We start from the raw sequence: 12,621 nt of genomic DNA on the forward strand, positions 1-12,621 counted from the left end.
CCACTTTTCTTTTCTGTTATAATTGCTATCAAATCCCCTGCAAAAAAAGCCTCATCTTTTAGGACACAGAACCCCTCTCTCCTAAAACAGAACATGAAGAACAATCCCTAGGTATAATTTGGGTGAAGACCAAGAGGTCTAGTTACTTGGAGAATAACATCCTTCAGCTTCAGTGTTAGTCTCGGGAGCTGAGCTGTGGCAGTGGCCCCAGGCCACAGCAATCCTGGTGACAGCTGCGGCTTCTACAGCTGTTCTGAGGAGGGATTCTTCTTGGCCACGTGATGTGGTCCTCCATTCTGCAAGAGGTCCAGCCCCATGTAATCTTCTCAGTACCTCTGGCAAGCAGGCTTTCCAAGCACTGTGCCATCTGCAAACAGGATATGTATCTTTCACATACCTGGCACACGCCCTTGGGACTGATCCAGGTTTGACCGAATTCTTAGCATATTGCCTAGCTCTATAGCTCCATCCCTTTCTTTCCCACTTGGGAGACCACACTGGAATACAAATGAGTAACCTGATGGAAGCGTAACCTTGAGTCTGCTCTCCTGTATGCTTTTTAAAAAGTAAATCACTCACAAACTTGGAATCTTACTAGCAATACCTTACTGAAGGGCCCATCTAAGTAACAACTGGGTCGAATGCACTGTGTTGACTGTCCCTCGCAAAGCCACTGGAAGGTCAAAGTTGGTATATCCTGGTCACTGAACTAACAGCTAATGTGAATTCCTTTTCTCTCAAGAAAAGAGAACTGATTTCTGTTGTCAACCAGGCCTTGTACTAGGGACCTTCTCAGTTCGTCGCCATACTACCTGATGAAGCGAACATTTCCAGAAACAGAGACTCTGGTCGGTTCCATAATCATTTCCAAAACTAATATGTAGTAGCCAAAGTTCCTCAAAGCTTGGGTCCTTTCCCACCATCACATATTGCTGACTGATTACTAGGGTCCTCTAAAGAAGCAAACTGGTGTAATGCCCATATGGCCTCCATTAAATCTTCCTGCTACTGGATTGACTTTCACACTTCCTACCTCTGGATTTGGCACCTGTGGCCTATTTTTTTCTCCTATCTTGTTCTTTCTTTATGCCATAAATACAGGAATATTCTTTTAAATTAGTCCTTGCAGCAACCTTACAATTACCATTATTCTTCAAACAAATTATGCAAACCAGCTGCCAACAGCAGTCCCTGGTTAAACATTGCTTTTTGTCATCCCTTAGAGTTAGTACTGAAATACACAAAGCCCATTTGGTGACTATTACTTACTTGAATCTGAAGGCTGCCTCTGAAGTCATTTTGTGTAGTGATTGCAGAGAACTAATTTTTTTAAAAATTGTATTGTTTGAAGATATATGCACACTTCCTAAATTTACTAGTGAGTAAAGACCCATGTATGAAAGAGTAACTTACGAAAAAGGGCAAATAAAATGTTGCATTCTCTGTCTACATGCAGGTCTGTCAGATATGTAGTAAAATGTAGGTATGTTAAGTGCTAATCATTCACATAAAATTTTACTTATGTCTATTCATTAAAAAGAAAGACTGACATCTTGCTGTGTGAGAAACAATTTTATTACAGAAGTCTGAATACTACTTAGTTTGGACTTCTATAGATATTGAAAGCTGCCCTGTGTTAGAGAGGGTAGAAAGAGATGCAAGAGAATGCAACTCAGGATCTACTTCTAGTCTACAAAGAGGAATTGGCATGAGGCACCAGAAGGGAAGGCAGGTTAAGAATCATGTGTAATTCTCAAATATGGGCGGTGTCCACCATCACAGCTAACCCCCCAGCAAGGCAGTACCACTATAGAAGATACCAGAATTCCCAGCAATATGAGAAGTCTGGAGCGGCCAAGGAATTCAAATACTCAACCAAGAGGAGCTAAAGGAACCCCTGTGGTTACCTACTAAGCATTTTGGTTTCCAGAGGACATGAAGAAAAAGTGGGAAGAATCCACTCTCAAGAATGTACATGAGGGTAGCTTAAAATGTAAAAATAATTTTAGGGGTTCTGGTACAGACTGAATTGTGTTCCTTCAAAATTCTTATGTTGAGACTGGATTCCCAGTATCTGAGAACATAGCTATATTTGGGAATAAGGCTCTAAAAGGATAACTAAGTTAAATGAGGTCATTAGTGTGGACCCTAATCCAATCTGACCAGTATCCTTATAAACAGAGGAGATTAGGATATATAGAGATGTCAAGGATGTGTGCTCACCAAGGGAAGACTAAGTGAGGACACAGCAAGAAGGCGGCCATCTGTAAGCCAAGGAAAAGACTCTCAGAGGACTCCCACCCTGCTAGCACCTTGACTGTGCACTCCTACCTCCTAGAACTCTGTGAAAACAAATTTATGTTGCTTAAGCCGAGTCTGTGGTATTTTGTTATGGAAGCTCTAGCAAGCCAATACAGACTTTAAGTGTCAATGTAAGTTTAAGCTTTGATACAATTTTCTAAGGAAAATGTAAAAGGCCATTTTGTTTATTTTCAGTCAGATGATGTTGGGAGGGACAAGCTAGGTGCTAGGGATCATGAGTTGATGATGGTGCATAATGGGGAGAAAGATGAACTCTCCAATTTCTGTTTTTTTTCTATGGAGCTGAATGATGTTCCAACTGAAAAGGGCAGAAAAGCCATTGATCACTGGTAATAAAGACCAAACATTAGCGAATTATAGCACAAATCCAAGCTTCTCCAAATGAGTGCCAGGTAGGCATGAGTTGTGACTCCACACCCACCCCAAATTCACATGTTGGGATCTTAAACCCTAGTACCTCAGAATATGACTGTAATTGGAAATAGCGTCTTTAAAGAGGTTATTAAGTTAAAATGAAATAATTAGGGTGGGCCCTAATCCAATAAGACTAGTGCCCTTATAAGAGGTGTTAGGACACAGACACACACAGAAAAGATCGTGTGAAGACACAAGAGGACTCTAGTCTACAAGCCAAGGGACAAGGCCTCAGAAGAAATCAACCCTACCAACACCTTGATTGTGGACTTCTGGTTTCCACAGTTGTGAGAAAATAATCTTGTGTTGTTCAAACCACCCAGTCTGTGGTACCTCGTTATGGTATCTTCAGCAAACTAATACAGGGCCCATCTTTGGCTTAAATATTGCTTTTAGTGATATTTGCAGGTCACAGATCACCCTAACACAAACACAAGATAACCCTAACACCCTAGACACAAGATGACAGAGATGTGGCTCAATAGCACTATGCATTAAGTAGACTTGGTAGATTTTGTAGCAAATGGGTCCAATCTAATTCCATAAAATCAAATGCAATGGAATGAGATAGGCAATACACTACTCCATGCTGCTGTGGTCACAGCACCCTTGGAAAGTGATGAAAAGACACAGACAAACCGGGATGCATTTAAAGGATAATGGACAGGTTGCAGAAGGAATCATGCCACTGACACAACTATTCAGCAAGTGCCTATGTTTGCGATGAGGGGATTCTGGGGGGCAGAAACAGCTGGAAATTATGTGAAGATCTGTGGTGTGGAAAAGAATAATTTTTGCTTGGTCACAGGACATCTGAGTGGGAAGTTAAAGGAAAGGGATGTGGGTTTTACATGGAGTGAGAACTTTCTAGTAACCAGAACTGCTCAGAGACAGAATACACTGTCTGAAGAGCTAGTGAACATCTCACAAGCTGAGGCATGTAAGCCTGGGCTGGGAATGTTGCCGTGAAGATTCCAAATGCTGGATGGTGGGTCCTTTTCCCAGTGTTGTAGGGTTCTGACTAGGAGTGTTCTTGTATTTCCTGCTCAAAGGGTCCTTAAAATACCTCAGGGCAGGAAATGGCATTAAATACTGAACAGAAATAGTGGCTGAAAAGTAAAAGCCATCAGGATCTCTCAGCAGTGATGCAACTGGAGAAAATATTCCCCCAGGGAACATCTTGTCCAGGGAATGTGTGAGTATGGTGAATTTCAACAGTGGAAAGGGAAAATGCTAAATCTAAGAACATTCATTTTTATAGACTGTAACCTCACCTCTATATTCTGAATTTTATGCTCAGTAAACATCCCTTACTTTTAAAAATTGCTTCCTCCCTCCTAGGACTGGCTTCATGGGCATGCAAACCATGCAGCCACACAGGGCCTGGTGCTCAGGAAGCGCCTGTGCTTGGTTTAATGTTCTGCTGTTGTCACCTAAAAATTCTTAATTTTGGAACAAAGATCCCACCTTTTCATTTTTCACTGGACCTCACAAAATTTGTGGCTGGTCCTGCTCCACACACACCCCCCCCTCAATGTTCCAGTCATACTTTTTGCATTTAGATGCCTTCAATTGTTCATACAAACCCAGGACAGAAAATTGTGGTGGTGAGTGAATGTATTTGGGAAGCAACTGGGTTTTGCTGTCACTTAGGCTTTCCCCTGAAGTTCTACCTTCTTGTCATTCACTTGCTGTTGGATTACAGAGTAGTTCCTTAGCGTCAGCTTCCTAATTTATAAATGGTGGTAATAATAGTAAGCGGCCTTACTGGCTTTTCTAGGAAGTAAATGGCATAAAGCATGTAAACAAATGCTGCATAACACATATTTTTCATTATTTGTTGAGGACATTCAAAGGTCATTCAGGGTAACAAGGAGTTCAAGGGTCTGGATTGGATGTAAAAATAAAAGACAATATTTAGGGGAGCTGACAGCTAAGTGCTAACTTCTCAGGAAGGACATCGGCATCCATCTGACTGATCCATGATCCCAACAACCAGGATCCGGCTTCATTCCTTCCCACTCCACGGTGGACTGTAGCATGGTGACTAATGCTCCTTCATGTCAAAAGCAGAGGACGCATTTGGGCAGCTTCTAGACCATTCTGAACTAACTGGATGCTAACCAGGCATTGGATGGTTTGTATTAATCTAGGAGAAAGTGCCTTTCCACAAGGTTCATTTCTGTAACTTAGGACAGGCACAAGAAGAACAAGGGCAGAGTTTGAGGTCAGAAGTTCTTAGTTATGGGGGTCGAACAACAATTCTCTCTCTAGATCCTTTCCGTCTTAACTTCCCCGACTCCCATCTCAAATGGATGTTACAGCTCTGCCTGATAAAAAAAAAAATACTGCTGACCGTACCCTTCCCAAAATAAAAACAAAACACACCACAAATAAACAAGCAATAATAATATTAAAAACACCCTTCTTCCAAGGAGAAGAAAATAGGTCGCCGACTTTTTCGCCAAGTCCGGCGCGGTTCTCCTTCGGTTCGTTCTAAAGATAGACATTCCAGGTTGCTCGTGGCTGCTTTTGACGGGGAAAAAAATGAGGCTTTTGCTCTCTCAACAAGAAAAGAAATTCTGTCTCCTTTAAGCTTGTCTTGTTCCGATTCTTTTACAGGAACGCCTCCCCACCCCCTCCGAACAGAGACAAAAAAACTGAAACGCGGATAAAAACGCACCCCAGCAGCAAGCAGCCCTTTATAAGACATCACTGACACGCCTGCGAGGTTGGTGGAGTCGAGCGCAGCACTTCTAGCTTTTCTGGAGCCCGAACGTCCTACGACTCACCTTTCCCTGCTCCTGCACCGTCCCTCTCCTCGCCCCACACTCTGCCTCCGGCTCGCGCATCCCAGGTGGCCCGAGGCCGGTGGTCCGCGAGGCGCGCGGGGGCGGAGCAGCGGACAGCGCTGCACCTGTGGGCGCCGGGGCGCGAGCCCCTCCCTCCCGAGCGCGCGCAGCTCCCGGCCGCTCCGCTAGGGGTCCCTCTCCCGTGCCGCGCGGGGTGGGCCGGATCAGCTGACTCTCCAGGCTCCTAGCCCGCCGCCGCGCTCCTGCTCCGTCAGTTTCCTCGGCGGCGGTGGTAGAGAGCACTCGGAGCGGCCCGAGCGCTGGGGACACTGGGGGCGGCGGCGGCGGTGGCACGGGCAGAGCAAGGGCGCGTTGGATCCCATTCGCACAGCAGCGCACTCGGTGCCCTGCGCAGAGTCGCTATGCTGCCCGGTTTGGCCCTGGTCCTGCTGGCCGCCTGGACAGCTCGGGCGCTGGAGGTGGGTGCCGCGCCTAGGCATGGGGGTCGGAGGTGGGGGACGGTGGGAACGCGATTCCTCCAAGTCTTTAATCCAGAAAACCCAGGGGCAGTCCAGGGAACCTCTCCCCAGCGCGCCCTGCGCCCTCCCTGGCGGGTGCCCTGCGCATCCCCGCCTCCGGCCCTGCCCTGCTCCGGGGACGCGCTCCGGCCCGCCGAGAGGGAGCTTGCGAGGCGTCGGGCTACTCGGTCAGCGCCAGTCAAGGGGTGAGGAGTGGTGGAGGCGATCCTGAGCGCAGACTCTGGTTCAGCCCCTGCTTCGGGGGCGGGGGTTGGGGGCCGGGGGAGGCGACTGACTTCCAGAACGGGGGAAAGAGGAGGGAGCACGTGGGGAAAACCGAAAACGCAGCGTCCCTGGATCCTGTCCTCGGCTCCTAATCGCTGCCCTTCCCTTTCCCTCGGGCCCTGGGGAGGAGTCGGGACAGCTCGGGAAGCGCCCCCCACCCACCCTGCTTCCTTTGCGTTCCCGCCCGGATTCACCTCCCCTAAGCATCCCCACCACCTCTCTCTCGCCCGACCTCCTCTTCCTTCCCCTTCCTGGCGGCCGCCAGAGTGCGACCCCAAACAGGGTCGCGCACCGCCTTCCGCAAAGTTTGTACATTTCTGCGTCTCCCTTTTGTGTAAGTTGCGAGAGATGGGAGGGGTCGGAGACCCACAGCCACCTCGCACCCCCCGCCGGGACGTTCCGGGCGTTCGCTCGCACCTTCAGCGTCCCTCGGGGAGGGAGAAGGTTCCCGGGAACAAAAGCTTCGACACTCCGCCCCCGCCAGTCCGGGGCGCGGCGGGCTGAGCCTTCCTAGTGTGTGCGCCACCGAGGCTCCCGCCCAACTCCCTTCCCGGCGCTGCGCGTCTGTCCCGGAGGGGGCTGGGGCGCTGTTGGGGACGCTCTGGCGGAGCCTCGCGGTCCTTGTACTTCCCACTCCCCATCACCACCGAGACTTGCTAATTCCGTGCCAGGCTGTAAAGTCTTTGGGGAGAAATACGTGGAGAGAGGGGTGTACGTCTGGAAAGGGCAGTGGCGGGTGGGGGGTGGGAGGCAGGAGCTCTCCCCTCCTGTGCATCAAATGAGGCGTTTGTCGGATTAAAGCGCGGCCTGTTCCCTGCAGCGTTGGGCACTCCGGTTGAGCCCCCTTGGGAGTGAGAACTGCTGTGGAGGGTCCTCAGGGTCTTTTTCTTTAAGGTGCAGATAAAAGGATTGCATTGAGTTAAGATTAAGACGGAGAAGATGGCGCCTCTGCAGTGCAGCAGAGAAAAGCTGTGTGGAGGCTGCAGCCTGGTGAAATCCACCCACCACTAGGTGTATATAACAAGTCCTCCCCATTCATCCGACTCTCGAACATTTCAGCTAACGCCTGTGCAAAATGACTATTTTTCTTTTTTATCTAAAGATGCTGAGTTGTTTGCTTGATAGTTGGGGCAGAAGAGGTTTTTTTTTTTGCATCGTGTGGCTTCCTGTTCGCTGTCTTGCTAATTGCAACCTCCCCTTTCCCATATATTTTTTTCTTCCTTTTCCCCTACCTCATTGTAATTTTCCAAAAAAGCAATTTCCGGACATACATTTTCCTGTACTGTCACTGAGGCTATACCGACTATAATACCATTACCATCTTTTAAACCCCTAATTTACAAGGTCATTGAACTTTCTCCCCCTCCCTTCTGTCCTTTACCTACAAGTGGCTCATAAATCACCTTAGGTGCTAGTTAAGACAGATTAATAGTTGAAGAATCTGGTTTTCCATATTTTAAAAAAATGCATTTAATTAAGGAAACCGATTTCTCCATTGACTTAAGTTTATATCAGTTTTCCTATCTTAGTACACATTAAAAAATTAATTAAAAGCATATCATAACCTTTACATGTGAAGCTTTTGTCAAAATTAAATATTTTCCTTTTTTGAGCAATATTTTTTCTGTATAAAAAAATACATAGGTCAGTAGATTCAGGGTTTTTTGTTGGTTTTTTTGGCCTGTTTGCATTTCTTTGCTTTTTCTGCCATCTTTTGGACATTTTCGCTGGTTATTGTCACATCCTTCAAAGGTGAGATTCACATTAGTTCATTTTGCAAAGTATTAGTGGAAGGGCAGGCATTTCACTCCAAGGAGGTTTGACGGGGTTTACCAGCTATATCTGTGTCTCCAGGAAAGATGTAATTATGAGTTGACTTTCTTTTGTAAGGCGTAGAAAATAGGTCTGCCGCAGGTGTCTCTAAAAAAGAAATGAGCAAGGGCAGTGAGAGTGAGCTTTGGCTTTGCTGGGAAGCGTTAACACCTGAGTTGATTATTTTGCCTGATGTATTGCTAGAGTATGAGTTTAAAAGGCCCTGACGTTTATCTGTTTAAACTTGCTTCTTAAGTTTTATTTTTCTATATTAGGGCGTTTAATCTAATCACAGTTACCTGCTTTGATAATGGTGCTAATTCATAGATTATAGATACCCACTCATGCTGGCTAGTACTGCCCAAATGGTGGATGCCTGCACAGAATAATGAAGCTCAGGTTTGGTGGTGCTCTGTAAGGAGTCACGGTTCCTTGCTGATCATTGGGAAGCCATGATAACTGGCAGGGCACAAAAGCTCCTCTCGTCACCCTGACCAGCAGAGATACCTTATGGCACTTGGGGGGCTATTAGTCCTGCAGAGTACTCCAGATAGTATAGTGGTCCCTGGTTCTTACTGCAGAAATGAGAAGGAATACCCAACTAAATATTCGATCCCAAGGTTAAATAAGAATGACTGGTTGAAAAAAGAGTGAAAAAGAAATAAGGTGGTCCACTGAATATTGGTTTGAAGGAAAACAGCTCAACTTTGGGGATACAGCTTTCTCCATGTTGCTAGACGATCCCTGTTTTATGTTGCCACTTATGGCATCCTAGAGACTTACGTACAGATACCTGTATAAAAATGAAGGTTGTCAGTCACTCCAGAAATAAACATAGCTATTATGTGCCTTTCATGTGGCCACTAAACTATCACTAAAGAAGTGTAATAAAATTCAGTAGAAATGTACTTTTTATTTATGCAAATTTGATCTATGCAAATTTGCAGGTGGGGGCATGTATTACCTTAAGAGACTTTACAAAACACACTACTTTTTTTTAATAATCTGTGCTTCATTATATCAATTATAAGTGAAAAGAATGAATCTTTCACATGTAAAACTCCAGGATATAAGTTTTAGTTGGACTGTATATATATCTCATTACATCCCATCCTCATTCCCCTACTCCCAGACGCTTGCAGAGTAAATAAGACAGGCACAGGGTTATAAAGGGAAATAGTGTTAAGCACCAAGCGGAAAGTACAGATTAAGTGGTATACTGAGTAAAAGCCTTACTGTGTAAAAGTTTATATTTAAGTAATCAAGGAACAGTGGGATGAGAAAATCCTGGAGAATTTCCCGGTAGTTCATTTCTAGCCAGGTTTGTATCTCTGGTATGGGCAAGGTAGGTTAAGTCTTGGCATTTACAGTATTTTTTTACATGCCTCTCCCCACCTTTCCCTTCGCAGAGGCAGGCAGGCAGACAGCAACGCATGCACTCCTACCTGAGAATATGGGTGGTGCCAAGTGTGGGATTTGATTTTCTTAATCTCTCCGTCAATTGATTTGGGACATTTTTATTGATAAGTTTTTGTTTTATTTTGTTCTGTTGCTGGAAGTTTTCTACCTCTTGTTGTTCAGTTGACCTATGGAATGATTTTCTTTTCATAGTGGGGTCTGAGGTACAAATGTGTGGAGCAGGGATTGATGCTACATATCACCTTCTGCAAATCTTTGGAATGGGTCACCTCTGTCTCACAGCCAATACACAGATAGGCATTCACGAGAGGCTTGAGAAAGATGGAGGGCTGGCAGGTGAAGCTAAGGTGGCAAGATGCTAAGGTGAAGCAGTGAGCCTGCTCCCTAAAAGAGTAGCAAGTTTATGCAAGAAAATGTCTATTTCTTAATTTTTTTTGTCATTAATAGAAAAAAAAAAGTACCTAAACCCTCAAATTGAATTTGCAAATAAAACATAGTGAAGGGGAAAATGTTATGTAACTCTTTCTTCAGTTTAAGTTGGATAGCTTAAGAAATAACTGTTTCAGTGAGGCCACTTGGTGTTTTTCTTTGAAAAAAATATTTGGTGAGTTTTCTTGCTCAATTTAATTCTGGTTAATAGATAGGTTTCTAAAAAGAACTAGAAATCCACAAAAACTAGATTAGAATGACTGTTCTAAGAATAAAGTAATCCATTTAAAAAAAGGCCCGGACATGTTCATCAATTAATAGTTGCATGAAAAAGTGATGCCTAATAGATTAGTTAGCTGACTGTTAAAAGTAGGATGGATTCAGAGGACTCAGGTTCACCTGTATGAAATCTTAGCTACAATAAGGAGCTGTTAGGCCTTTTTATTTATATTTAGTTTGTGTGACTACCTTTTGAAGAAACATACAGATTTAGCTTGAACTTTGCTAGGATTATAGTGCTTTATAAAAGAAGGTTGTGTTTGAAATGGCGAAGATGAGAGGTTTTTAAAAATCCAGCTCTATGGGAAATAGTGGAATTGTCCCCACATTTGTAATGTTGATTTTGATACCACTGTCATGTTAGATGGGGCAGCCCTGAGTCATTGAATTTCTCACATGTTCAGGGAAGGTAACATGCCACACTGATCAAGAGCCCCAGACTGGGGAAAGATTGTCTGGGTTTAAATCCTGGCTCTGTCCCTTTTGAGCTTCTGACTGGGCTAGATCTGTGCCTTTGTGAAATGGGGATAATAACATGGATGGTTGTTGAGGACTAATTGGGGTAATGTATGTGTGAAATGCTTGAAATAGTGTATAAGTTAGTAGGTATATAAAATGATGGCATCTTATGAGCACTATGTATTAGTTACTACTACTATATATGACGATGATGTAAAATGGATATGTTTATGTATTAAACATAGTTGAAAGTTAAAAAAATTCTATATGATTGACTTATTGACTAATGCACTTAATGACCAGCTACGACTTGAAGGAAACAGGAAGTTTTCTATAAGAACAAATTGATTTGATTTAAACTAATAAATGCGTATTGCAGGTAAAACTTTTAGAATGTTATAAGATTTCATTTATTAAATATATATATTTTATATTCAGTTCGCTGTGATTTATTTTTTATATAAAATATATGTATTTCATATTCAGTTGTGCATGTGATTTATTTTGTAAAACCTTAAAGTAATTTGTGCTCATTGAAAAATTAAACAGTAGAGAAATGTGTAAAAAGCAAAAGCAATTTTTTGCTTTTTACAAATGGGGAAGACCTACAAATGGGAAAGACCTACTTGAAAGTGTGCTTACTGGCAGCTTGCCACACATGTCTAATACTGAGCAAGTTTATATACTGACTCAATTATTAACTCAGCTATTAGTTGACTATCAGCTATGTGCAAGAGAACAAGTTAGGTTTAGTTTTTCAGCAAAACCTTTTCTAGAAAAAGGAATAAAACAAGTTTTGCCATCCTAGGTAGGATTGGAAGATTTCAAATGCCAGCAAAAGACTTACATTAGAGTGGAAGTTAGAATGATCTTCACCAGAATATGAAGCAACCAATAAGCAGACTACTTGAGAATGCAGCGTTTCTGTAAGAAATTGGTTTTCATAATGAGTTATATTACCAGTCAGATGATGGCTATCACATCTTTAAAACTTTATAGTGATCTACTGCTTAATTAAAAGCATACATTTAGAATCAGTATATTTTGCTCACTATAAAACTGTTTTCAACCTAAGTTTCAAAATTAGGCTAAGGATATTTAAGAGTATACATCAGTGTAGGTAAGGTACAATTAAGTTGAAGAATCAGTGAGCAAAGTCCCAAGGCATCTGTGGGTTTTTGTTATGCCAGTTCATGTATTTATTCTTGTTCTGCTCAACTGAAAGAATGAGTTCCAGTGAAGAGTATGTAGTTATTGTGGTCATGTTTGGAATAAACACTGCGTGTAGTAGATACAGTGAGGAATGAATGAGGTGATACCACGACCACATATATAGGGTCAGTGAGAGAGACAAGAATAAGCCAGATAAACATTTCAGAAAAGGGAAAAGAATGGTAAGCCTGTTTTGTAGATGAAGGAATCCTAGAATTCTTAAGCTCTTATTAGTGCTCGACCGGAAGAATGTTTGTATCTTCTAATTTCCAAATGGCTTCTCTTTGTTTCTTCTTCCCAAGTTCAGATTATTTTTTTTTTTAGCTGGGAAATTTAATTGAGCAAGGAAAGTTAATTTGTGTGTGTGTGTGCATGTGATTTATTTTGTTGATATGATACTGTTCTTCGCCTGATTCTCTTTATTACAGAATCTAATAATTTGTTCTATGCTGTCAGTTCACTTCCATAGACACTCACATACTATTTTCACTGAAGAATGTAAAGCATCCTAGATGACAGAGTAAGAGATCTGTATCAAGAGAAGTCATTTGCATCAAGAAATCCATTATTACTCTTGCTTTGTTAAATTTCAGAGCTTTAATGACATTAATATATTTTGACCCCATGGAGACATTTTACAGTAAAAAAAATGAGGTTTAATCCTGTCCCTGAGTTACATT

At 43.2% G+C, this 12,621-nt stretch overlaps 1 protein-coding gene and 1 long non-coding RNA gene across 9 annotated transcripts in view; one reads left to right on the plus strand and one right to left on the minus strand.

Moving 5' to 3' along the window:
* The window catches only part of LOC130683592 (uncharacterized), a 347,925-nt gene extending 342,271 nt beyond the window's left edge, over window positions 1-5,654 (minus strand). For both annotated transcript variants that reach the window (XR_008997405.1, XR_008997406.1), the window contains exon 1: window positions 5,529-5,654. This is a non-coding gene — a long non-coding RNA (uncharacterized LOC130683592). The remainder of the gene's footprint in view (window positions 1-5,528) is intronic.
* A 136-nt stretch (window positions 5,655-5,790) lies between these two features.
* Window positions 5,791-12,621, plus strand: part of APP (amyloid beta precursor protein) — a 260,328-nt gene continuing 253,497 nt past the window's right edge. For 6 of the 7 annotated variants that reach the window (XM_036875238.2, XM_036875241.2, XM_036875242.2 and 3 more), the window contains exon 1: window positions 5,791-6,007. In XM_036875238.2, the coding sequence (XP_036731133.1) occupies window positions 5,951-6,007 (57 nt within the window). In that variant the 5' untranslated portion in view covers window positions 5,791-5,950. The remainder of the gene's footprint in view (window positions 6,008-12,621) is intronic. The other variant, XM_036875237.2, reaches the window with a different exon arrangement.

The sequence above is a fragment of the Manis pentadactyla genome, chromosome 1 (genome assembly GCF_030020395.1).
Source record: "Manis pentadactyla isolate mManPen7 chromosome 1, mManPen7.hap1, whole genome shotgun sequence".
NCBI classification, from domain to species: domain Eukaryota; kingdom Metazoa; phylum Chordata; class Mammalia; order Pholidota; family Manidae; genus Manis; species Manis pentadactyla.